General features: G+C 43.0%; 1 protein-coding gene across 1 annotated transcript; it reads left to right on the forward strand.

Moving 5' to 3' along the window:
• Window positions 1–5477: 5477 nt before the first annotated feature.
• VSX1 (visual system homeobox 1) lies at window positions 5478–26367 on the forward strand. Its single transcript, XM_029596979.1, is given in 6 exon segments — window positions 5478–5871; window positions 6916–6994; window positions 11632–11755; window positions 25066–25246; window positions 26106–26300; window positions 26303–26367. Coding segments are annotated over 6 exon segments (1038 nt in total).
• The last annotated feature ends 1329 nt before the right edge of the window (window positions 26368–27696 follow it).

The following is a 27696-nucleotide window of genomic DNA, read 5'->3' on the forward strand; positions in this document are numbered from 1 at the left end:
GTGCGTGACGCCCGGTGCGTGACGCCAATGGCGTCGCGGCAAATTTAAAGGGCCTGAGTTGGCTCCTGATAGGCCGGCTGAGGTAGTGTGGGCGCGGCGAAACTCACCGCTGTTTCCTGCTCTCTTCAATAGCCTCGGGGGTTTTCTTTTTAATTTCCTTTCCTTTCACTGCGAAGTTGCTTTGTTCCACCGGCTCACCCTCGGGGGTGAATGGGCTCTTGCCCTGAATGGGCTGCGCCGACCGTGCGAGCCCCGGCGGAGGAGAGGTGAGGTGAGACGAGGCCTATTGCTGGGATGGGTGGGCAGCGAAGCCATTTAGATGGATAACGTAATGGTATCCATCTAAATGGTTACCCTGGCTATATTCAGCCCTTATCCAGCTCAATTTAGCTGTATAAGACAGGGGCGTTCCAAAGGTGGCAGAGATGTTCTGGGGAGAAGTGGAGTTTTAGCCGCATAAGTTAAACTGGCTAACTCCGACATTCAGAGTTAGCTGGTTACTTTCTGCAGCTAACTCTGGTCAGACCAAAGGGCTGTCCCTAAAGTTAGCCAGTTATACAAACTGGCTAACTTTTAAGATAACCATGTATATCAGTGGCACAGCGGCTGAATATGACCTCATACAGTTCTTGATTGGAACCTAAATCTCAAATAATATTGGGGGGTGATTAAAATTAAGTAAGATTTCTCCACTAACTAAAACCCTTCTCTATGAGAGCTGTGTACTAGTGAGACTAATATGCATATAATCAGAGAAAGAAAAGTAAATTTGAGTAACACTAGATAAGGACACAGGTTTATTTACTGTTTATTTATATTAGCTAGTACATAACTCGGTACAGTGGTTTCAGAAAATGAGGTATATGCATACCTAGACTCTCTTTCGGAAGAAAGTGTGTGAAAAGTGTAGATAGTTTCTGTTTGATTTTGTTAGGCTTGAGATAGTAGTTGCAGTGCAGAGGGTATGCTGAGTACTGGAGGAACTGAGGACCAGAGGGCTAAGGAATTCAAGAAGAAAGCACACATATGCATTCCTCATCACCAGCAAATACTGCAGAACTGAAAACTGCAGAAACAGTACATTTCTGGCCAAAAATACAGAGAAGCGCTGACAGAAATTCACACAGAAAAACTCAGATGTGACTGGTGACCAGTAACCAGAAAAATTAGAGCAGAAAGCGATTTTTTTTTAATGGTTGTGCTCTTTAAGAGATTAATAATCTTGGCCGCAGTGAATCGACTGAATGGCCTGAAAATAATGAGCAGAGAAACATTTACTGATTAGGTTAATCCCAGATAATCCGATCTGATAAGCAGATATCAAGATACCCTCTAACTGATTTTATTATAAAAAAAAAAAGGCTGAAGGGTTGCTGCATGGTCCATGCCTGTGTGCATGACATTGATCATGCCTAGGTGTATATGTAATCCTGAAATCATATTTTCAGTGAAGATTTAACCTCTGCTTCTATGACAGTGGCTTCCTCAGTGGGTATTGAGCTTTTTATGATTCCATAAATTGATTAGGAGCAATTATATGCACTTTGCCCATAACCTTTTCAAATGGACTTGCCTAAATGCATGTTAAAGGCTTCATCATCCCTTGGTCTTCAGTCTAACATAAACTGCTGAAACCAAAGCGATTCCATTGCAACATAAAAAATAGGGTTTTATCCACTAATAGCTGGCAGGCTAGCTGGAAATGTGTTGTGGGAAGGGACCAGATTACTGTTTCTAATATACTGCAGGAGATTTTTTCTCTTGGTTTCAGAAGTGTAAAGTCTCTTCAGCATGCTTTTACTTCCAGAAAACTTAAAATAAAACTAGGAAAAGTGAACATGATGATCAGCAAACAAGGAAAAGAAATGTCCTTTCAGTTCTTTTAGGGGGAAGGCAGAAAAATAAAACAGTAAATTACACAGAACTTACTCAAAAATATCCCTCTTTTAAAGAAGAGATGCAGATCATTGCTCTCCCAGTGAAACCAGTTAGTTTGGATTCAATCATGTTATTTTTTTCAATGTTATTTTTTTCTCTTTTAAAACTAAATGTACATAAATCCTACAGGGCAGTGTTTCTGCAATTCTGCAAAGCAATTAAAGTGCAACATATTGGAAATGGTACCCAGCAGTTTCCTCCTGCTCTTTGGGTTTCCAGCTCAATTAGAACTGTCCTTGATTGGGTTACGATACCATAAACCTTCATTTGCATTTATCTGATTCCCCCCTCTCCTCCCAGTCCAGCCACCTGCAGTAGCAGTCAGAAGTCAGACGTATGGACCACAAATTTCCTCTGGATGTTGCGCCGAAGGTGAACCCTTGGGCCGAAGGTGGGGGTTGACGCAAACCGTAGGTAGGGACCTAAGGGCCCCCACTGTCAGCAGGCAGAGTGGGCTGATGGACAGAGGCCACCTGGAGCTTCACCAATACCAGCCCTCGTTCCTGCAGGTTGAGCCTTTGGGTGCCGGGGCTGGCTGGACTTAGGTGGGCCTCTATATGTAGTTGATTGGGAGATCGAGTTCAAGCCCAGAGACAGCAGGGTGAGAGATGGCACAGCTTACACTGGACAAGGGAGTGTCCCAGAGAACTCGGGCGCCACAGTAATGGAATCAGACAGGGGGCGCCCAGCAAGAGCAGGCCAAAGCCTGAATAGACCAAGTCCAGGAAAGTAAGCTGTAGAGGGCATCGAGGAACAGGCTTGAGTCAGGGCTGGCGGCAATCTGGAGGCAGTGGCAAGCAAGGCTGAGGTCTGATCACGGAGATAGTCAAGCGTAGTCAAACGATGCTGAGGACTGGGTCTGGAGAGAGGCAACGATGTAGTCAGGCAATGCGGAGGTCTGGGTCTAGAGATAGGCAACAGCGTAGTCAGGTGAAGCAGAGGTCTGGGTCTGGAGAGAGGCAACAGCATAGTCAGGCAAAGCAGAGGTCTCCCACTTGTAAAGCGCTGTGAATATGTAAATCGTATTTGGGGAAAGTTTATACATACAACTAAATGATTACTTTGTTGGATGGAGCCATCATGATGGAGCCAGAATGATGGCTACTGCCTGGAGTCAATACCCTTATTAAATAAACATACACAGGCTTGACTCCAACATCGCTCTAAGCTTCAACAGCAAGAGGAAATGTGGAAAAAAGGATTCACACTCACAAAGAGGGGAGTAGCTGGCTTGTTACGGCGGTTACTACCCCAAATCAAATAAGCCTGATACTTCACTTTCAATGCATATACAGCATAGTTCTCTGATTCAGCGGCAGAGGGGGAGAAGAAAAGAGGGTTCGCACTCACAAAGCGGGGAGTAGCTGGCTTGTTACGGCGGTTTACTACCCCAAACCAAATGGGCCTGATACTTCACTTTCGATGCTACATCCAGCATGGGCTCTCTGCTTCAACGGCATGGGAGATAGAAGCTTATAAGTCACGCATTCCAGCATAGCTCCCTGCTTCACGGCAGGGGAGAAGAAAAACAACCAATAAGGGCTAATAACATAGTCTGGGTAAAAACAAAATAAGCATGGGTGCAGCTTGCTTATTGCGGCGGGGCTACTACCCAAAAACTAATCAAGCTAGATATTCCACTTGGATTGCAGCTCATCACTGCTCTCTACATTAAAGGTGGGGATGGAAGGGAAATAGAACCAAGAGCTAAGAGAAACAGATAAGTATGAGAGAAAATATGTGTGAAGCTTGCTGGGCAGACTAGATGGGCCATTTGGTCTTTCTTCTGCCGTCATTTCTATGTTTCTATGTTTCTATGTTTCTATATGAGTAACAATCTTATTAACATGGCTAACAATATGGCCTTTACCTATTGCAATACCTGTGTAATTAAACTGCAAGAGCAACATTCTGTCTATGGCTATGATCAAGAGAATCCTTAATGTCAAAAGCAAACCCATAAAACCCAAGCAATTCAAATTACAATTTTAATCCTAATGAAAGTTATTATTTTTCTAATCCTAGGGACAGCTTGCAAAGGGAGATTTGGGTCTGTCTTTCATAATTTAAAGTTAATACATAGTCCTCTTGTAATTATCTTTATCAGAAGGCTCTTGTTTAATCTGCATGTTTAGGAGAAAAGGACCAAATCAAAAAGAGATCTGCTCTAAAGCAGTTGCTGTAAGCTGTTTGTAAATCGTTTGCATAAACAGATGAAGCAAGGAATTGCAATCCAGGTGCAAGAACTGGAGTCATATAAACAAACTGACTGAATCCCCTTCAGGGACCCCTAAGGTTAGAAGGTTATACAGCACATCTTTATTCTGCTTTGAATTCTGAACATATGGTATCAGCAAGGAAATTCCCCGTACTAAATATGTAAGTTTAACAATTGCAACAGGATTTGAAGCTAAGTTCTGCCTTCCAACGGGCTAGAGGAACATTCATATTTTATGGTAATACGAGTCATATTTTAGAAACGAGCTGGATGGGTTGTTTTATTTTTACAGGAATTTCTACAAGATCTCAGGACAATTTATGACAGCGAATAGACTACATTTTTCGCCTCTGAGTATACATAGACAGTGGAAGGGTTACCCTAATTTGAGAGGTCGAATATTCACACTCAGGATTTAAAAAACGGACTCTCCGCAATGTCAGAATCTCAAAGGTGGACTGTGGATGCTTCCCAGGACGATGGAGGGGGGGGGGGGGGGGTTAATTCGGTTAATTCACTGTTAATGGATTTCCTTTCAATTGACACATGAAAGTGATTGCTTGGTAATCTTTTCAGCGATGTGTCATGGCCAACAGGGATTGGCCACTATGTTAAAATGACTGGTTTCAGTTTCCTAGTAATGATTTCAAGTGAGCAGGTTTGCATCTGTTCAAACGATTGCAGCCGCTATGGCCTTCAGGCCAAAACAGATCAACTACTGGAAAGTAGGGACTTCAGATTCTGTTTTTAATGCTTCCTTAAACTATGTGTGAAAGAGGAGCTGAAGGGGCTCCTGTGAGATTTTTTTTTCTCTCGATCCTTTCTCCTGGGGTGTTTGTAATTTATGTCCGAGTCCATCAGGCGGGAATTAAAGGCAGGGTTTAACTTGGTGAGTTAAGAGTGTGATTTGTGCCATTCATAACGAGACAAAGGGTCTCGTCAACAGATGTAAAGTTAAGTGAAATCTGTCATTTACACAAAAATGACCACAAGGGGAATGAGCTGGGGAGGCGGGGTAGGCGGGGTCACAGTGGAAGGGAGAAGAGAAGCCCGCGTGAAGGGCATTATCGACTTGCAGGGAAATTTGGTGGCATTTAATCCTCTGGCATTGGGGACGGAGTAACGCCTCCCCCCCCCCCCCCCCCCCCCCCCCCCCTTATACCGACAGGGCAATCCCTAAAGCTGATTGGTGCTGTGGGAGCTTTCCGATGACTTGGGGGGGCCGCGAAGATAAAAAGCTGTGAAACAAAGCTCTCACCCTCTTCAATCCTTAGGAGCATTTATAAACAAGAGAAAGGGAAAGTAGATGCAGATGAGAGCCATGACTGGAAGAGACGATGTCTCTGATGGGAAATCGAAAGGGAAGATCCTGGTTCCAAGCCCCGGCAATGAGAAATCAGTCAGACTGAACGGACCCGGTTTGCGATCCAAAGGCTTTGCTATCAACGATCTGCTGGGGCTGGAGGCAGAGTTGCAGCCGCCTGCAGGGCCCGTGGCAGGTTCTGCCTGTGCAGGTCCTGGAAGCGGACTCGGTGGGGTTTCTTTGAACAGTGGCCCTTTACCTTTAGGGTTAGGGTTTCTCTGTGGTTTTGCCGCTCAGCCACCGTCCGGAGCACCTCCTTGTCTCCTGCCAACACACATCCCTTTCTTCCCCTCCAGGGCTGATCACCACCAGTACATCCACAACGCCGAGAAACACAAGGAAAAGTTTTCTGGTAACTTTTTCCCGATTCTAAATTCCCCTTCTGTTCCTTTTCTCAATTCTGTACCCTGGCGGCTAGTTCAGACCGGTTTCCTGTCCCTTTTCTTCCAGTTTCTAGAAGTTGTTCGATTATAACTATTGCATTCCAAAGCCGATCCTTTCCATTCAAAATTGTTTGCATTTGATTTTACATTTTCGGGTTTTTTTTTTCAAAAGTACACAAAATATTTGTTCAAAGAAATCGTTCCCATCATTCAGCCAGACGTTTACTTTCTTGGACTTGCTGTCTCTTCAGTTACGTCTCTGGCGGACGGGTTCGAGCTATCCTCCTTATTTCCTATAGCACATTTGGAAGAATCATCCCCAAGCTTTTAACGCCACAAGGACTTTCCTGTCTTTCCAGGAATGAAATGAAAATATTTGTATAAACCTGATCCAGAAAGTGGGCTTTGTAGTAGTATAACTATAGGAATCTGAGGGTTTTAAGGAAGGTTTCGAGAGCGTATTTTTTGACTTAGGCTTCTTGCGGAGTACTGGCCGGCTGCTGTCGATAGGAGCTGTCCATTTACCCGGAGCACTGGTTGGTGCTGAAAAGCGCCTGAGTGACGCCCACAACCGCACTGAACATCAGCGCTAGAATTACAGAAGTGAGAAAGTGGCTCGTATTTAACTTAAAACTATTTACTATCACCCTGGCCCATGTTTCAGTTGGTCTTGGCAGGACGACCTTAGGGTGAGGACGGTATTCGCTTTTTCTTCATAAGGTTACAGAAAAGCTTATAGGCAATTATGTTGTCTTAATTCAAAGTTCAATGTGTTTAAACTCTTAAATGAAAATTGAGTAGTGTTGGGAACTTTTAATCCTTTGGAGTAAAAACATCATAATAACTTTAAAAAAGGGAGGTGGGTGGGCATGACAAAAAATGGACACACAGCAAGCAGCCTGTGGAATAAACTATGTTATTAGATCTTTCAGTAGTAGTGGTCTTGCGTTTCGTTTTCGTTTCACTCTCATGAAAAAGGCCAACGATGGATTTGTTCCATTTATTTTCAACAGACGAAGACAGTTTATCAGGCGATAAGAATGAACTGAAGACATCCACATCTCAAACAAAACGAAAGAAAAGACGACACAGGTAAAAGACAATTACTTTGGAAAGAAGTTGGTGTAGTTTGATTGGTTGATGCTTGGGCTGGTCTCTGGTTTAAAAAATATATATTTTGTAAGTGTACGTTTCATATAAATAGCAAGAAGTAATACTCAAACTAAAGTATAAGAAAGCCAGGTTTGAAGTCTAATGAATGTTTTAAAGATTTAAGCTTTCCAGTCTACTAAGATGTCTTCTTTGATCAATATTTTAGAGGTTTCCTCTACATTCAACATTTTTCGTTTTCATTTAACAAATATTTATTTTTGATGAGCTAGCATAGTGCCCCCTTTCTGCTTTCCGAATGAATAAGGACAAGGAGTTATCAAATGAAGCTAAAGGAAGGGAGGCTCAAAAGGAATGTGAGAAAATAGTGATAGGGTTTGTTAGATTCCTGGAACCAGCAGAGGTTACGGGAAACCAAATGATGGCAGAATTGAAGCAGGCATGGACTGGATACAAAGGGCCCTTAAGGGAGGAAGGAGAGATAACACCTCAGATTGAGTAAAACCTGTGACAGCACAGTAGGCTGGCACAGATAAGCAGACTGGATGGACTAAGTGGTTCTTTTCTATGACTTATGTGTACTAGGGATGTGAATCGTTTTTCAACGATTAAAATTATCGTCCGATATGTTTATATCGTCTTAAATCGTTATAGAACACGATACAATAGAAATTCTAACGATTTATCGTTAAAATCGTTTAAATCGTGTTAGTGCGCACTAACTCGAGTTAGTGCGCACTAACTCCCCGTTAGTGCGCACTAACTCGATTTAGTGCGCACTAACTGAAAATGATACAAAATAAACACTTTCCAGGTCACTGAAGGTCAGTTAGGAATGAAATATGTGTTCCTATTGGCTGGCTGCCCTCTTATCTATTGATGTTACCAAGGTTACCACTGAGGTGATGGTTGGGGGGATGGGAAATGGAACTGGAAACTAACGAACACCAACAGAAAATGAAACAAAGTGTTCACACTTCCCAGGTCAGTAAAGGTCACTTAGGAATGAATATGTATGTATGTATTCCTATTGGCTGGCTGTGCTCTTATCTATTGATGTTACCAATATGGTTGGGGGGATGTGAAATGGAAACAGTTGGAAGCTTGACAAAAAAAGTTAATGTAATGATCAGCACTCACGTGACTAGAACTTGTTTTGTTTATTATTTTTGTTAACAGGCACCTGAAATGCTAGTGCATGTTGAATTTGCCAATCACTGTGCATTTTAGAAAGGTGGTCCTGGCTGGAACTGTACACAGTTCAAATATATGTAATTGATTGTTGGTAAGTGTATTTTTTAAGTAGCCACCCTGGCCACCAGTATGCTTACTTTTCCTCCTACTTAACTCACTAGCTCAGCTTTGTAAGAAGGGCTTCTCTGCTTGTGTGTTGTTTTTGTTTGGTGTGAGGAGAGCAGAAACATCAGATCTTTATTCAATCTACTACAGTCATCTCTTACAGTGCCCCTATCCCTATTAATACCAGGAGTGTTGTGATCTTCCTGCACACAGTGCCCTAACCCTGATACCAGTCTGAGACAGCTCCCTCCCTGCATTACTAGTGAGAGGATGGCTTCACAGACAGGGGGGAGCTGCCTGACCCTCACTCCTGACTTCCCCCATGTCCCAGCTAGTGAATGGTGTGTGGGTGAGGGGGGGGGGAGGATGGTGAAGTCTGAGACAGCTCCCTCCCTGCATTACTAGTGAGAGGCTGGCTTCACAGACAGGGAGGAGCTGCCTGACCCTCACTCCTGACTTCCCCCATGTCCCAGCTAGTGAATGGTGTGTGGGTGAGGGGGGGGGGGGGAGGATGGTGAAGTCTGAGACAGCTCCCTCCCTGCATTACTAGTGAGAGGCTGGCTTCACAGACAGGGGGGAGCTGCCTGACCCTCACTCCTGACTTCCCCCATGTCCCAGCTAGTGAATGGTGTGTGGGTGAGGGGGGGGGGTGGATGGTGAAGTCTGAGACAGCTCCCTCCCTGCATTACTAGTGAGAGGCTGGCTTCACAGACAGGGGGGAGCTGCCTGACCCTCACTCCTGACTTCCCCCATGTCCCAGCTAGTGAATGGTGTGTGGGTGAGGGGGGGGGAGGATGGTGAAGTCTGAGACAGCTCCCTCCCTGCATTACTAGTGAGAGGCTGGCTTCGCAGACAGGGGGGAGCTGCCTGACCCTCACTCCTGACTTCCCCCATGTCCCAGCTAGTGAATGGTGTGTGGGTGAGGGGGGGGGGGGAGGATGGTGAAGTCTGAGACAGCTCCCTCCCTGCATTACTAGTGAGAGGCTGGCTTCACAGACAGGGGGGAGCTGCCTGACCCTCACTCCTGACTTCCCCCATGTCCCAGCTAGTGAATGGTGTGTGGGTGAGGGGGGGGGGGTGGATGGTGAAGTCTGAGACAGCTCCCTCCCTGCATTACTAGTGAGAGGCTGGCTTCACAGGCAGGGGGGAGCTGCCTGTCCCTCACGCCTGACTTCCCCCATGTCCCAGCTAGTGAATGGTGTGTGGGTGAGGGGGGGGGGGGGTGGATGGTGAAGTCTGAGACAGCTCCCTCCCTGCATTACTAGTGAGAGGCTGGCTTCACAGACAGGGGGGAGCTGCCTGACCCTCACTCCTGACTTCCCCCATGTCCCAGCTAGTGAATGGTGTGTGGGTGAGGGGGGGGGGGGGAGGATGGTGAAGTCTGAGACAGCTCCCTCCCTGCATTACTAGTGAGAGGCTGGCTTCGCAGACAGGGGGGAGCTGCCTGACCCTCACTCCTGGACTTCCCCCATGTCCCAGCTAGTGAATGGTGTGTGGGTGAGGGGGGGGGGGGGGATGGTGAAGTCTGAGAAAGCTCCCTCCCTGCATTTCTAGTGAGAGGCTGGCTTCACAGACAGGGGGGAGCTGCCTGACCCTCACTCCTGACTTCCCCATGTCCCAGCTAGTGAATGGTGTGTGGGTGAGGGGGGGGGGGAGGATGGTGAAGTCTGAGACAGCTCCCTCCCTGCATTACTGGTGAGAGGCTGGCTTCACAGGACAGGGGGGGGCTGCCTGTCCCTCACGCCTGACTTCCCCCATGTCCCAGCTAGTGAATGGTGTGTGGGTGAGGGGGGGGGTGGATGGTTGAAGTCTGAGACAGCTCCCTCCCTGCATTACTAGTGAGAGGCTGGCTTCACAGACAGGGGGGGGGCTGCCTGACCCTCACTCCTGACTGCCCCCATGTCCCAGCTAGTGAATGGTGTGGGGTAAGGGGGGGGGGGGGAGGATGGTGAAGTCTGAGACAGCTCCCTCCCTGCATTACTAGTGAGAGGCTGGCTTCACAGACAGGGGGGAGCTGCCTGACCCTCACTCCTCCGGGGTATTGTGATCTTCCTGCACACAGTGCCCTATCCCTGATACCAGGGGTGTTGTGATCTTCCTGCATGCAGTGCCCTATCCCTATTAATACCAGGAGTGTTGTGATCTTCCTGCATGCAGTGCCCTATCCCTATTAATACCAGGAGTGTTGTGATCTTCCTGCATGCAGTGCCCTATCCCTGATATCGGGATGTGTGCAAGAAGATCACAACACCCCCGGTATCAGGAATAGGGCACTGTGTGCAGGAAGATCACAACACCCCCAGTATCAGGAATAGGGCACTGTGTGCAGGAAGATCACAACACCCCTGGTATTAGGGATAGGGCACTGTGTGCAGGAAGATCACAACACTCCTGGTATTAATAGGGATAGGGCACTGTGTGCAGGAAGATCACAATACCCCTGGTATCAGGGTTAGGGCACAAGTTCTAGTCACATTGACTGATCACATTACTTGTTTTGTCAAGCTACCAACTGTTTCCATTTCCCATCCCCCATATACTGTCAGTAGGAAACTTGGTAACATGAATAAATAAGAGGGCAGCCAATAGGAATACATATTCATTCCTAAACTGACCTTAACTGACCTGAAAAGTGTCAAATTGTATCATTTTCAGTTAGTGCGCACTAACTCCCAGTTAGTGCGCACTAACTCCCGTTAGTGCGCACTAACTCGAGTTAGTGCGCACTAATCGGAAAAAAACGATTTTTAACGATTTTTTTAACTAAAAAATCGTGCCTAAGACGATTTTCTTGCCCTGCCACACGATTTCTATCGTTAAGACGATATGGAAAACGATTCACATCCCTAATGTGTACAATTTCAAAATGTGAAAAAAAAAAATTAAGGAAGCATAAATCTTCAAATCTTCATGGATAGAGACAAATAGCCAGTGAGGCAGTCTGAATATCTTTTCCACAACATGAGAAAAATGCTGCAGGCCTCATTTTTCCAAATATTTGCTCCGGTATTTTATAAATTTAAGGTGCGTTCTGGATTGTTTTTGTTCATTGTAACGCATCACATTTCAGCTAATAACTGCCAAATGTAAAGCTAATATGAGAAAACTGGTGTTCAATTATGTGTTATCATGGGAAGTTTTACTTCACAGATGATTTTATACAAGGTGCAGTGTATACAATACCATGCTATTCTCATAACCTTCCCACTAATGTGCTCCTTTTTGGCAAGGTTTAGTTAATGGGGGTAATATTTGTTCATCTGAAAGTCAAACTGCTGCTTTTCTAAGCGGATGCTTGTTGTCCTGTTTTGCCTCTCCAGGACTGTATTTACTGCTCACCAGCTGGAGGAACTAGAGAGAGCTTTCAATGAAGCCCATTACCCCGATGTTTATGCCAGGGAGATGCTGGCAGTAAAGACAGAACTTCCAGAAGATAGGATACAGGTGAACTGCTATCTTCTGCTTGAGGCATATTCAGTATATGTACATTTCTAAAATCTCAATGTATTTAATGGTTACTTCAGACTTAGCAAAGTTGAAGCAGTAATCTGTGAAAGTCACATTTTTTTTTTAACATTTAATTCTTCATTTATGGCAGTGGTCCTAATATGATTGGGCTCTCATTGGGATCAGGTGACAGGGCATTAACCCCTCCCTATTATTCTCATTCTCAGTCAGAAAGCAATGTAGGGACCATGCATAGCTCATTATTCAGAATCTACACTTGGATGTCAGGCAAAAGACTGAGAAGAAAACACTAGTTATTTCATCTGGTGAATCCTGAAGTACCTATTTTCCAAAGACTTTTTTTTCCTGCCATTTTGAGCCTCTAGAATACTTTGCCAGTTCATGTAATTATGGATATTTCTTTTGGGTTTTTTTTTTCATGATACTCTCATTTTAATCCTACATATTTTTTATGGTAGGGATAGAATATCTCTCCCCCCCCCCCTTTTCCATATATGCATGTTGCTTGCTAGTTAAACAAAAGTACTGATATTAAAATTGATTTAGAAATGATTATTGTAAAGATAAATGTTTTCAAAATCATAACATGTAATACAAATTGTATTTACATAACGATGATTGCAGTCAAATTGCAAACTTTACATTCAAGGACGGATGCTACCAGCAGGGGTTAAATGCCCAAATGAGGGTCTTATTTAAAAATATGTTTTCCATTCCCGTTCGTGGCCTATGGAAAAAAATTATTAAATGAGGTTCAGCATATCCTAATATTATCTGTTCTGATGAAAAGAGGCTAATTCTGTTTTTTCTTAGTGGTGCTCTCTTCAGTTATGGGGATTTAAAACTGGATGGGCAAACATTATCATTTAAAAGATGCAAAGATTCCCATAATAGGGAAGGGACAGGAAATATTGCAACGAAAAGTTGAGAGAAACAAAGGACAGTGATTAGGATGGGAAAGATAGTGCATGGAAGAAAAATTAGCTAAGGTGGTAAAACAGGTTTTTCAATGAAAGGAATATTTGTTGAGATGGGTTTTCTAAGACTGACAGAAGCAAAAATAAATGTGAATTGGTGATGAGAAAAAGGCGAAACACTAAAATATTTTATTCAGTGTTCACTGAAGAAGAGAGAACAGAAGGACCATCAATAGGCGGCACAGGTGTATATTTTTTGTATTTATTTGATTTTGCATTCCACAGTATCTAATATATTCAATGTAGATTACAGCAAGATATTCATAATTCCAGTAGAAACACAATTCATTATATAAGATACAATTAAAATAATTAAATGCTAGAAATAAGACTCAAAGCAGTAAAACAACCAGGTTAATTAAACCTGACATTTGATTTATTCTTGTATTTTATTGCTGTATTGTATCATTAGCTTGTTATTATATTCTTTATAGTTGTATTTTGTTGTGAACCAATTCAGGTCAAACTTCTGTTTGAGAGAGGTGGTATACAAGAATAACATAACATTATAACATATATAATAAAATTGCTTTTATCTTTCACTGAATCTATGATAATTATTCTAACTTTGGACTTTACTTATTAATGAGTTCCGGTGGTAGGGTAGATGCTATAGAATTTTACAGTGTAGATTCATGCATGTGGAGCAGTATATGATGGTGGAGGAAAGGGTTTGAGAGATGCCGATGTGCATCAAACAAGATAATTCGGGGTGATCATATCAGATAACCTCAAGGTAATTAAAACAGTGTGACAAGTAGTGGCTAGAGCCAGAGAAAGGGAGATGTGCTAGGCAGATGCATAACCAGTAGAAATAGGTGAAAATAATGCCGTACGGGTCAGTAGCAGAATCGTCTGGAATACTGTTTCCCATTCCTGAAGCCCATACCACAGAACGTAGAAAGAGAAGAGGTGGTCTAGAGAAGGACTACCAAAATAATGAAGGGGTCTGCACAAAAAAAAGCGCTATGAGATGAGACTTAAGGATCTAAATATGTATACCCTAGAGGAAAGGCTAGTAGATGTATGGATTGGCCTGCCAGTGGAAATGATGTAGCCAGAGACAATAACAGAATTCAAGGCAGCATGGGATAAGCACTGAGGAATTGCAAAGAAGTGAAGGAGAAGCCAGAGATCAACTGTGGTGTAAAGGCATTGCAAAAGGAAGCAAATTAGGCAGACTGGATGAACCTTATGGTTTCTACAATATCTGCCATCATATTCTCTTGTATTCCACAGTACATAGTCTGTGGAAAAAGCTGTATTAACCAGAATAAAATAATCCAGTTATAAAAAGAAATTTGAATAGATAGTGAGGTATGAGATGTTGTTAAAGATGCACTTTTATCGTTACTGATACAATTTTGGCATTTATGCAAACATTTTACAGCATTTGTTTTTAAGACTTTGTGTACTTGGGCAAAATCTACCTTGGATTCAGGCCCAGATTTAGGTAGCAGCAACTGCATCTGGTGTCATATTTTGACAGGCACAAGAACACCGCCTTTGCCTTTCCAGAATCTAGACCTGCCGCCTGTCCATTTCAGGTGGGCCCACAACAGTAGAAAGACAAATTTTAACAATACGGTCCGGGGAAACCCATGCAGAAAAGAGTGCAGTCTACCTCAGGAACTCTTATGTACATGCTGGCTAATGTTCCGGTGGGAAATTTTGCTAAAATTATTACTACTGTTGTGGTACCAGCAAAAGACGACAGGTGGCAGTCCTTGTTTGATCTCCACAAGTGAGAAGGGAAACGGAAGATCTGGAAGGGGATCCCTCCTCCACTGATGATTTCTTGATGGAGGGGACTTCCCCCTCCTAAATTCTGTGATCATTTCATGGAAACTCTTCCCCCAACCTCCCAAAAAAGGTCTTATCCCTCACCCTGCCACTTTTGCTTAATATAGTGTACTATCTCTGATCCATGGATTATAGACTGTATCTTCAGCCAGGCTGTGTGACATCTGAGGAAGTACCAAACATCTGTTGATATTATTAAACTGCACAGAGAGGAGTAAATATAATACTTGGCTAAATACTCACTAGCAATAGTTTTTGTTTTGTTTTTTTTAGTGAAGCTACAATGACATTAACAAAAAAGAGAAAACCACTTAGTTTTACTAGAGAATAGCAATTAATCAAATGTTATAAACAAAATACATTTGGGATACAGGGGTTTTTTAAATTATTATTTATTATATTTTCAAAATTATTCTAAGCAAAATACAATCTTTGTATATAGAAACATATGGAGGAAAAAAAATATAATTATACAACATGAAATAAAATAAATCCAGTACTAAGCTTCAAAACCCAGGTCAACAATCATTTAGAAGAGAGAAGCAGAAAAATAATGGGAGAATCAAGGCAATGTCTTTAAGAAATCACATAGCGTGATTACTGGTGATTACATATAATGCCCCACTAACTTGCTTCAGGAACAATAAAAGCTGGTAATCTTTTGGGGTCCAAAAAAGACTGCAGTTGTTATGGAGCAAAGAAAATATAGCAATCATTAAACTTTATAACACATTTACAAGGGTATCTTAAAGTAAATGTCACACCTGAAGATTATGTAGCTTGTCTCAAAGCCAAAAAAAACACTAAGCCTTTCCTGGGGTAATTCTGGACAAATTAGAAAATATTCTGAGAGGCTGATCATAAAAATAGGAATTTAAATTTTAAAACAAAGACACATAGCTTTACTCAAATCAGCTTCTATAACAAAGGGTACCAATAAGGTTCCCCTCTCTAAAATTTCAGTACCAGAATTCTCCAAATAGTTAGTCAACTACAGAGTGAGAAGGCTGATTTAATACAGGAAAACTGTGAGAAAAAATGGGCAACAAATAGCTTATTAACCAAGGGAACAGAATCAGGCCCTCAATGAAGAATATCCAAAAAGTTATTTTTCAAAGTTATAAGAGGTTATTATCCAATAATTTTAGGAAAATTGTGAATCTGAATGTTTAAATGTCGGGAACTATTTTCCAAATATTCCAGATGTCTGGAAAGAACAAGCTGGTCCTTAACCAAAGTGGAATTTAGGACTTTAATGTCTTGAATATCTTTCTCTAAGACATTTTATTTTTGTTTCTTGCTTTACAAGTTGACTCCTATGATGCTGCACCAAGGAGTCCAATGAGAAAGATAGGGAGTCAACTTTTTAACACAGTTATTAATGTAAACTCCAAAACTCATCATAAAGTTCTCACAAAGAGTCAAATGTCACAGTCTCCAGTTTAGTTGGAAGGGAGAAGGACTCATCCCGCTGAGCTAGATTCCCAGCTGCCATCACAGAAGTCCCTTTAGTTGCCTGAACAGACAACAAATGATCTTAAACCAGCCTTCCAGGGCTATGCACAGCTCCCAATGAAAATGAAGATGCTGGAATTGCAACTACCCCCTCCAAAATCGACACTCCGCTGAACTCATCAAGTGGCGTTGGGTCTGCAGTGAGATTATTTGATTTTTAAGAATGACCTGAAAAATTGGCTCTTCAAAAGGTTTTATGTGTATAAATTATAATTAAGCAGATATATATTTTGGAGTGTGGTAGAAGAGGAGGAAGGGTAGGGATGTGGAAGATGTTTTTATGTTGTAAGGGGAAGGTCAGGTTGTTTCAAGGGAATTTTATATTTTGTAACCTTTTGTTTTTATGTATTATGTATACTAGTGATGTTTGTACTGTATTTTATTTGTAAATCGCCTTGAGTTGTTTAAGATAAGGTGATACACCGATGTAAAAAAATACACATTGGTATGTTAAAACTTTATAAGGTAAGGGTAGATTTTCAAAGATACGCACCTGCGTCCATGTGAGCGCCCTACCCGGCACACACACATGGACGCCTGATTTTATAACATGTGCACGCAGGTTCACGCATGTTATAAAATCGGGGGTTGGTGCGAGCAAGGAGGTGCACACTTGTGCATCCTGTGTGCGCCGACACCTGCAGCCTTCCTCAGTTCCCTCCCAGTCCGCTCCAATTTCGGAGTGACCTGGGAGGGAACTTCTTAACCCCCTACACTAACCTTCCTTCCCCTTCCCATAATGTACCTGCCTCCTAGCCCTAACCTAGCCCCCCCCCAATCTTTATTTTACCCCGAGGCAGGCACAGGTTGCACACACTGGCACGCTGCTGGCACGCGATCCCCTGGCACAACGGCAAATGGCTGCTGTGCCTGGGGCCTCTAGCTCCGTCCCACCCCCAGACCGCCCCCAACCCCTCCCCGCCCCTTTCCTGAAGCCCCAGGACTTATGTGCTTGACCGGGGATTTATGCACTTGACCGGGCCTTTGAAAATTGGCCTGGTGCACATAAGGCCAGTCACACGCGTAAATCCCCGGGATTTACGCACGTAACACTTTTAAAATCTACCCCTAAGGTTTTTGTTTGAGAATATGCAATATGATTAGGAGATGTACAGACATGAATGGAGTGAGAAACAGAGTTGAAAATGGGCAGGCAAGTCACAAGTTTTCCTGATTTTTGTACATCTACAATAGAAGAATATTGTGGTGATATCTAAGGAGTAAATTTTCAAAGGTGCTACATCCATAAAAGCAGCATATATGCATGTAAGTAGCTTGTACTCACAAACATGCTATTTTCTAAACATAAAAAATACATGTATGTTTGGTTTCACATGCACATTTACCTGTGCAAAAAAGTGGCAGTCTAGCAACGTTATGGGCTGAGGCCAAGAGGAACACATGTTGCTATTTTACAACAGATTTAAGTGAATACATTAGGCAACTTATTTGTGCAATTTTACATCTGCTAATTATCTAGCGTGTTTGATATCACTCATCAGTTGACTGATATTGATTGGGTAGAAGGTCTGGGTGAACTAGGTAAAGTATGTTTACATTATACCTCGATCCATGGGTTTTTGCAGCCTAGGAGCAACAGCTGAAAAACCATGGATCGAGGTATAATGTAAACATACTTCTTCTTTATAGGGATTTATTAACAATTCCCACTAAGTTGAGCCGAGTTGTTAAATTAGTCTATATTTTAACTTTTTTTGAAGGTAAACCAGAGCCATCCCATGAAAAGCCTGAAAAGCAAAAGTAGTGATCTTGAATAAAGTCTGATTTTCACAGGAAATGTTGCAATTGGCGGTTTGCTACTCGGGTCGGGTTGCCCTAGGGACTGCTGTTCTTATCTCTAGCCCGGCCCTAGTAGTGGTGGGGTGCTGCAATATTAAGGATGAGCTTTCCACCCAGGAGCTGCCCACTTCCCTGGAAGTGCTTCTTAACCTCATGGGGAAGATAGATGCCTCCAAGAGAGGTCCCAAGAAGGCTGCTCGGCAAAGAAGTACATAACCTGGGTTCCGTCACTTCAACCCTCGCTTCCACCTGATTCTTCCTCGCCCATGACCCTGCCGCTAGAAGAGCCCATGCAACTGGGTCATTCTCATTAGGCACCCAAAGAGAAGACCCAGCACAGACAACTAGACCTATACCTATATTGCTTATTGCAAGGCTACATCTTGTCCCAATGCCCTGTGTGAGGGGAAAATTTGCCACATCCAGAGTTATTTGGGCAATTGACCCTAGGACTCACTGCTTCAACACCCCTGCTCTTCTTGCCTATCTCCTTGGAGCAGTCCTCTGTACGTTGCCCAACCCAAGCACTGGTGGACTCTGGCTCTGGAGGGAACTTCATACAACAAGAGTTCCTCAAGCAGTTCCAAATCCCTACCCTTCCCATGAAGCCATCCTTGGTATTCTCGTCCGTCTTCAGAGACCCCCTACTCAGATGGGTGACCAAGTCTTCAGTGCCCCTTATACTGTGTATTGGGTCCTCCCACACAGAAGTTATCAGCTTGCATGACTTACCCAGAGCTGTGAGTTGATTATATTAGGCATGCCGTGGCTTCAGCAACGACAGCCACAATTTGACTGGTCCATGTCCAAACTCATCTGGTGAGGACCTGGATGTATCAAATCCTGCGTAGAACCCAAGGGGTCATCTCAGCTGATGATTGTGGCCTCCACTCTTCCGAGACCCTCAACTCCCTGCAAGGAATCCAAGAAATCCAAAACCGCCCTGCAGTATCTCCAGGAAAATATGCTTAGGTTAGTCTATGAACAGCTAAAAGAACAGTTGGAACAAGAAAGATACATACATAAAAGCTTGGAAAAGGAAAACCATCTTGTTAAATGGAAGCTTGAGGAATTTATCAAAGACAAAGAGGAAGACATATTAATTCTGCACGCCTAACCTTTGGGAGAGAGCAAAAGAAAGAGTGGAAGAAATCCAACAGCCCCCCAGTCAAGAGTTCAAGAAGGAGGTAGTTCTCTCTACCCCTGTGGTAGGGCCTGGCTTCCTCCAAAGCAACCCAGAAGACACCACCCCTTCATCTGTGGCTCAGCTTCAGTCCCAGGAATTGCATGAATTATGGGAGAAAACCAATCATTTGTTTATGGACGTTACCAACCAAGCCAAAAAAACCATAGAAATCCCAAGGGAATGTCATCACTGGTTCCCTGGCAGACCCAAGGCCTCAAAAAGGACTCTTAAGGGAGTTACTGTTGCAATCACCAGTCCAAGGGCTACCCCATGGACCACTGTTCCTACCTCTAACCTGGCCAGAGTAATGGCAAGGTGCTGCTAGCACATGCAGTAGGAGCCACCACTGATTTTCCCCAGGCCTGCCACTCTTCTCTGATGTGGTGAGTTGCCTCTTGCTCAGTATGTCCTCCCTAGGCGCGCACATGTGGCCCTCCTCGGGACTTAAAGGGGCCACAGCAAGAAAAGCCCTGTGGTCCCTGAAGATGATGTCTAATGCTGGTACCTATGAGCCATCTCCTGACATTGCTCCTAGCCTTAGCAACAGGTCTTGCCATGATCTTATAGAGTGAGTTGCTTCAGTGTTCCCAAGTTCCTGGTCTTTGTCCTGGTCTCCGGTTCTTGTAGCCTTCATTTTGTCCATCAGTCTCTGTGGTCAGTCTTCAGTTCTTTGGTCCTTCAGTGTGCCCTGCCTCTTGTGTTGCTCCTCGTCCTTCTGCCCTACTCATCTGCTCCGATTTCTCTTGCTCGGATCTTCAGCTTTGACCTCTGCTTGCTTCCTGGACTTCTCTTGATTGCCACCTGCCACTGACCACTGGCTGACTACTGAACATTCTTGAATGCTGCTGGCCTCGGACCTTGGCCTGCTAACCGACTATCTCTATGGATCTTCAACTCAGCAGAGGCTCCCACTTAAGATCTACCGACCCTTACATCCAAGGGTTCAACGTAAGAGGAATGTGGGCTGGTATAGGCAAATTTCCAGTTGGGCCTCTGCCGCACCTAACCGTCAGCTGATGGTGGGGCCTTCCGGGCTCATCCCTTCAGGTTGTGCTAATCCCAACTCGGTCCAAGGGTCCACGCTTGCAACAGGAAGCAAAGTAAAATTTTCAGAACTAAGTAACAAAATCTTTGTCCCCTGGCCCATTTGTAACCCTAGCTGAAATATTCTGAATAATCTGCAATTGATTCAGAGACTTTTGATGAAGACCCGTTAAGATTGCATTAAATAATCTATCCTGGGCATAAAGGAGGGCAATTTCAATCTATGATAAATCCAAAAATGAAAAATAAGGTTGATGCTGACAAATTAATGTCAACGTACCATATTCTGATCTAGTTGTAACCACTACATGTTTCTCCAAACTTAACTTAGAGTCCACTATGACTCCCAGATTTTTTGCTGCAAGATACAACTTCAGATCAGCCCCTGCTAAAGATATCCACAAATCAGTCAGAGGTTCTGAGTTACTTATCCAGAAAGCTATAGACTTGTCACTATTTAATTTCATTTTATGCATCTTAAACCAAGTTGAAACCTGAGACAGACAATCATTAATTTTGTTTATCTCTGTTGAACTGTCCCATGATAAATCATCAAAATTTGTACATCATTTGCATATATGTGATATATTAAATTTGCTTTCTGGAGAATCCCACACAATGGGGCAATATAAAGATTAAATAAAAATGGGGACAATATAGACCCTTGAAGTACACCACAAAAGAGCTTCCAGGAGCCTGAATGATCATTTCCAATAGATACTTGTTATGTTATATTTGTATACTGACTCCCTCAACCAAGAGTTTAACCTGAAGTGGCTGACAAGAAAATACAATAATAACAAATATAATATAAGCAAATGATACTACACAAAAATAAAATACAAGAATAAATCTAGTTCAAAACAGTTTATATAGCATAAAACTAATACAATAAAGCAATAAAATACATAACATAATAACAATACATATTGATTTCCTTAGTGTAACACATGGATCAGTGTTTGTGTCCATAGCAGACATCATAAATTGTTCCCTGACACAAGGATACGTTCCGGACTCTCTTAAAACTGCCTCTCTAAAACCTTTACTAAAGAAACCTAATCTGGATCCAACCAACCCTGCAAACTTTCGCCCTATAGCAAACCTTCCCTTTATCGCCAAACTAATGGAAAAACTAATCAATAACCAACTCACAGACTACTTAGATTCCTATAACATTCTCTTTCCGTCGCAATATGGTTTCCGTAAACACTTAAACACGGAAACGCTCCTACTATCTTTAACTGACAACATCCTAATGGGTCTAGACAAAGGCCAATCCTACATTCTGGCCCTTCTCGACATCTCAGCTGCGTTCGACACGGTAAACCATGCAATCCTCATCAACCACCTAATGGAAATTGGCATCACAGGCTTGGCACTTAAATGGTTCGAATCCTTCCTCAATAATAGGAAATACAAGGTGAGAATAAATGATAAAGAATCTCAACCCATACACTCCAACCACGGCGTAACACAAGGATCCTCGCTATCTCCCACTCTGTTTAATATTTATCTGTTACCTCTATGCCAGCATCTAGAGAGCCTCAACCTAACTCATTTTGTATATGCAGACGATGTACAAATCTTAATCCCTGTCACGGATCCCATCACTAGCTCCCTACACTTCTGGAATAACTGCCTCAGCTCCATCAATAGTCTACTCTCAAGTCTCAAGCTTGTCCTTAACACCTCCAAAACAGAACTGCTATTCATCTCTCCTAAGGTCAACAACCCCCTTACTCTCCATCTCTCACCATTTGTAAACCACGTGAGAGATCTAGGAGCCATGCTTGACTCCAGAATGAACCTCAAAAAATTAATTAATACCACCACCAGGGAATGCTTCCATAAGCTTCAAGTCCTGAAACAAATAAAACATCTCCTTCACTTTCAAGACTACCGGTCAGTACTACAAGCGATCCTATTGTCTAAGTTAGACTATTGTAACGCGCTCCTCCTCGGACTTCCAGCCACCTCAACGAAACCACTACAGATGCTGCAAAATGCCGCAGCAAGGATCCTTACTAATTCTCGGCGCAAAGACCACATCACACCAATACTAAAAAACCTACACTGGCTACCTATAAACCACAGAATAATGTTCAAGACCTTAACCATCATCCATAAAAACATATATCACCGATCTACTCTACAACTCAAAATACCTCTCGAACTTCAGGTGTCCACAAGACCGATCAGATCAGCTTACAAAGGATCGCTCCATGCCCCCCCTAACAAATCCACTAATCACACTTCCATCCAGAAACGAACCTTATCCACGGCCGGACCGTATTATTGGAATTTTCTCCCCCCAGAACTTCGACAGGAACAATGCCCGTTTTCCTTCAGAAAGAAACTAAAAACGTGGCTGTTCACCCAAGCCTTCCCTTAATGGACACCATTCTAACAGCTCAGCTATGCAATCCTTTCCCACTCATCTCCCCCCTCCTCCTCCCTCATTCACGACTACAGTGTTTGAGACCTATAGACTTATTTATTGTTTAAGCCTGTTACATTCGTTCCTATGTGAAACCTCGTTATGTTAAACCTAGTTATCTATATCTTATCTTGTTAATCGTATGCTTTTGCTCTCTACCCTCCCACTCTGTAAACTCCCTGTTCATTGTAACTCTATCTTCATAGCTTATTGGTTACTCCTCGTTTCAATTTAAACCGGTACGATAAGACACTAGTCTTGAGTATCGGTATATTAAAAAGTATTTAAATAAATAAATAAATAAATAAATAATGATGCTGTATTGTTTTGAACATCTGTATGGGGTGGCAGTAGTTTTCTGATAAACCCTAAGACAGTAATTTTCAAACCAACGCATGGGGGCACATTTGCGTTTGTGCATCAGCCTGCGCCCAGGGGCGTGGCTATTTTATAACTTGTGTGCCTATATGCACGCATGTTATAAAATAGCCTGGCCGCGTGCACATATGCGCTAAATTTTAAGTGGCCGCACGCATAGGCATGCAAATCCTGCTTCTACTACATAAGTCTGCGGATTTTAAAAGGGGTGCATGCCCACATCATTCTCAGTTTTCCAGTTCGTCTACCAGTTCACCCAGTTAACAGCTAGGTCCTCCAACTACACGCCTCCCAGTTACCCTGAACCCTTTAAACCTCTCAGAAATGGCTCAATCCTTTTATTTATGACTTACACGTCATCCATAGCACAAGTAAAGATATGCAGCAGGGGACCTTGGTACGTGCTGGGACGCATAAGTATTTATGTGCGCATCTCTTGGTCACTCCCTGAAATGCCTACACTCCGCCCATATCACACCCTGCCCTTTTTTGAAAATTTGTTATATGTGTGTGCCATAGCATTTACACATGTATCTGGGTGCTTTTTAAAATACAGTTAGCATGCAAGACCCCAACTTATTCGCTCAGCCCTGATTGATGCATGCACCGGGCTTTTAAAAATCACGTTAAGGACGGTAACTTTCAAACCAGCGTGTGGGTGCACTTTGGCACGTGTGCGTCAGTGCGCCCCAGATACGCAGCCATTTTGTAACTTGTGTGCACATATGTACACATGTTATAAAAACGTTTGACCGCATGCACATCTTCGCCCAATTTTAGGTGGGCATGCACCTATGCGTGTAAATCCTGCACAAGGGGAATTTTAAAAGGGGAGCACATCCACACCATTGCCAGTTTCACCAGTTCATCTACCAGTTCGCCCACTTAACAGGTAGGCCCTCCAAGCCCCACTGGTTTGATAGTCTGCGCACCCTCTAATTACCCCCGACCATTTAAACCTCTCTTTCTTTTTATTTTTTTAATTTACATCTCTTCCATAGTAGAAGTAAACTTACGCTGCAAGGGATCTGTGTACGTACCCAGGCGCATAAGTATTTATGCGCACATCTCTTGGCTGTGCCCCAAAATGCCCACGCCTGACCCAGGCCACGATTTTTTTTTTTTTAAATTTTTTAGATGTGCGCAAAGAAGGAAATATGTGCACATCCGGGCAGCTTTTAAAACGGTGGGCATGCACAAACCCAACTTGTGCACGTATCTCCTGATTTTGGCGCCCGCCCTACTTTTAAAATTCATCTTTATTTCTCCATGGTGATACCACCAGTATGAACATCTGCACCAATAACTGTTTACCTTCAAAGCGGTACTCTGTCACTAGGAACATGCACTTTGCTGAAGGCACCTTCCAGAATATGAAACAAAATGTAATATGTATTTCAAATATGTATACAACATTTTAAAAGTATAGAAATATATATGTTTAAATTGACTGTGAATTGTTTTTGGCTGGCCCAGTCTAGCTCCGTGGTTCAGATGCTACCATGCGGAAGTTCCTTGTTCACCAGGATCACCAGGTTGGCTAGTGCTGGGGATCTAATGAGGGATGGAGAGGGAGTCATTGCTGGTCGAATTCAGGACCTATGCTTGCAGGGTTCTGAAAGGAGCTTCCCGGTGTCTGGCTCCCAGTCCAGGACTATCACTGCAATGATCAGTCTAGGTGTGTTGGGGGTGAAGGGATATAAAATAGGAGCAAAATCCCTGGGTAGTTGCAAATGAAGGCTCATGGGTCCAGCTCCCAGCCCTGGTTCTGACTGAACTGGAAGTACAAAGTAACAGGAGGAAAACTGCTGTGAAGATTACTGTACTTTCTACATACTAATGATGTCTTGCTATAGTTTTGAGTCACCTTCTATATTTTAGTGTGGATATAATTTCTTATGTCACTGTTGCTTTTTGGGATTATTTTCATAAAAACATCTTTCAGTCTGTAATTAGTTTTAAGCACCTAAACAACAATTAATGTCATGTACTGTATTCACACTAGTATATAGATTGCATGCTTTGTTTTGGCACTTGATTTGATAGAGTTCATCAGAATGGGATAGGGTCCAGTACTATTGTCTTTTGGAAAAACAAACAGATGGAGTTTATGATTGTATGGCTATTCTGTCTTTCCAAACAGGTCTGGTTTCAGAACCGAAGAGCCAAGTGGAGGAAACATGAGAAATGTTGGGGCAGGAGCAGTGTTATGGCAGAATATGGTCTCTATGGTGCAATGGTGAGACACTCCATCCCTCTTCCTGAATCAATCATCAACTCAACCAAAAGTGGAATGGTGGGTTCCTGTGCCCCCTGGCTGCTCGGTAAGGATGCTACAGCAGATCCTGGAATACATGTTCGGGATAACACTAAGGGGGTCATTTATCAAAGTGCTATATGGCATTTTCGCATGCGAAAAACGCCTTTAACGCCTGGCACGATGCAAATTAGGACAAGGGGATGTTTGGGGTGGGATTTGTGGCCAAGTGGGCTGGCTTTGTAATTTGCAAAGCCATATTGCACAGCTTTAACTACATCATTTTCATTTGCGTTAAGCCATGCGATATGGCTTTATCACGCTTTGCGATGTTTTCGCAAATGCCGTTTTTAGTATTTTAAGCTGCTGGAGAGCCAGCCTAGCTATCAGGGTCATGTCATGTCATGATTGACTCTCTGCTTGGGTAACATCAAGCTAGGTTGAGAGAACATTGCACAAATCTCATATTTGGTTGAGTTTCTCACTCCAAAGGTCATCAAATCTTCAGAAGAGAGCACTGTTATGTTTGTACGTCTCACTTTGAATGTCAAAGTGGCCCCTAACCCCTACACTCCTACCTAAACCTCACCTCAAGTAACTAGGTGGGCCTCTTATAGAGGTATAAATACCTACTTAGTATGAGGATCTTAAAGCTAGGTTCTCTCTCTCTCTCTCTCAGTGGTTGTAGGTAGCTAAAATAGTGCACTTTGTGATAAACAGCCTATTACCATAAAACATGCCCCTTTTCCTATTGCATGCGATATTTAGTGCATTTTGATAAATCCAGGCCTAAGAGAGATAATATTCATCAATTGTCACAGTTAAAATTGACACATTAAAGTTGAAATCCTATTTTTACAGCCCATACCAAAGAATTATTTCACAATGTATTTGCTTCCTTGTTGTTGTTTTTTTCTATTTTCAAGGGATGCATAAAAAATCCATGGATGTTACAAAGAAGGGGGAAAATGAGGAACGAGAGGCAGAAAGCTATGCATGTGAACATTCCAGAGTGGAAAACAAGAAGGTAGAACCTCAGAGGAGCACACAGAACCAAAGCAACAGACTGAACAGTTCAGAAGATGCTGCTATTGATCTCTCCAGCAATGCAAAGCAGGAGAAAAAAGCACTTTGAGGCAATGTCTCAATGGTGATATTGAGACAGAACTGAAGGACAGCGAAAACTAAGGGGCGGGGGGATTTATCAACAGGCATTCAGTGTACATCGAGCTGGCTATGTTATACTTGATTTAGGGAGCATTTTAGCCGCAACCTAGCTGGCTAGCTTGTGGCAGGAAACCTTCCTTAATTTGGCCAGCTATGTCATAGATTATAGATTTATCTCTGCTATTCCTGAGCATAGGAGTGGCCGTGGATCCTAGTCAGCTAGCGCTGAAAATTAGCACTAAGTTCCTTCCCCCGCCTCCACCCCAGCAAGGCCTGCAGAAATGCCCACATTTTGAGTGGCTAAATTATAGCTGCCTTGCAAAACTCGGTGGCAGTAAATTTTCAAATCCTCCGATCTAGCTGCCTGACTCCATAGTTAACGGCTGCTAGATGGCTTTGAAGATATAACTCTAGAGATGGGAATATGAATGGGGTGGGAGGGGAAGATGAAGGGGTGAAGAGACAATAATGTATAAAACTTGGCCATATCTAAATATATAATTTTTCTAACTCCGTTCTTGAAATTCGTATTTTTAAAAACAGCTAAACTTTTATAAAATGAAACCAAGATGTCAAGATAGCAGATTATTTGGAGTTCTCCAACATATGAGGCAGCACTTTTAAATCTGAGAACTCTAAGAGCTGTGTTTGTTTTTTTTTTATTTGATATTGTAAAACCAATGCAGTAACAGGACTTCTGCCTATGAAACAGGCACGCTTGGCAAAGAGACAACGTTGGGCTTAAGAGGAACGTAATGTCAAAGGCCTATCGAACGGTAATGTGGCACAATCTGGGGCCCTGTTTAGGAAGGAGATTCTTCCACTTTGGGGAAGGAAATTCTGAGTCCGGCAGACAGGAAATAACCATACCAGCAAGACAAATCTCAAAGAGTCACCTCCAAGTATGACTTTCCCTTCAATTATTAGCATGCTGTGTCATTGCTAATACAAACTGTATTACAAACTGATAGAAAAGACACAGGGCGGGGGGGGGGGGGGGGGAGTGCTGATGAAAAGCATTATCTGACCTTTCTCATTAGGTGCAGTAAATCTGCTATAGGGAAGAAAGCCACAAGGGCCAGTTGTACTAAGACACCCCATGGACACAAACAGCAATGGGTTTTCCTAAAATCCTGGATGCCAAACAAGGCAGCCTTATAAATGAGCTGTGCTGTACATTTACCTTAATAAGCGTTTTCAAATTGGTCCTTATGCAATAATTCTGTGCGCCCTTGAATGTTACTTGACTGACCTGCCTTGCAGAATAAAAAAAGCAAATCAAATGTTTATATATATATATGTATCAAGCCATGCCGTCCACAAAAAAATGGAGAAATCTTTAGACCATTG

The sequence above is a fragment of the Rhinatrema bivittatum genome, chromosome 3 (genome assembly GCF_901001135.1).
Source record: "Rhinatrema bivittatum chromosome 3, aRhiBiv1.1, whole genome shotgun sequence".
In the NCBI taxonomy this organism is placed as follows: domain Eukaryota; kingdom Metazoa; phylum Chordata; class Amphibia; order Gymnophiona; family Rhinatrematidae; genus Rhinatrema; species Rhinatrema bivittatum.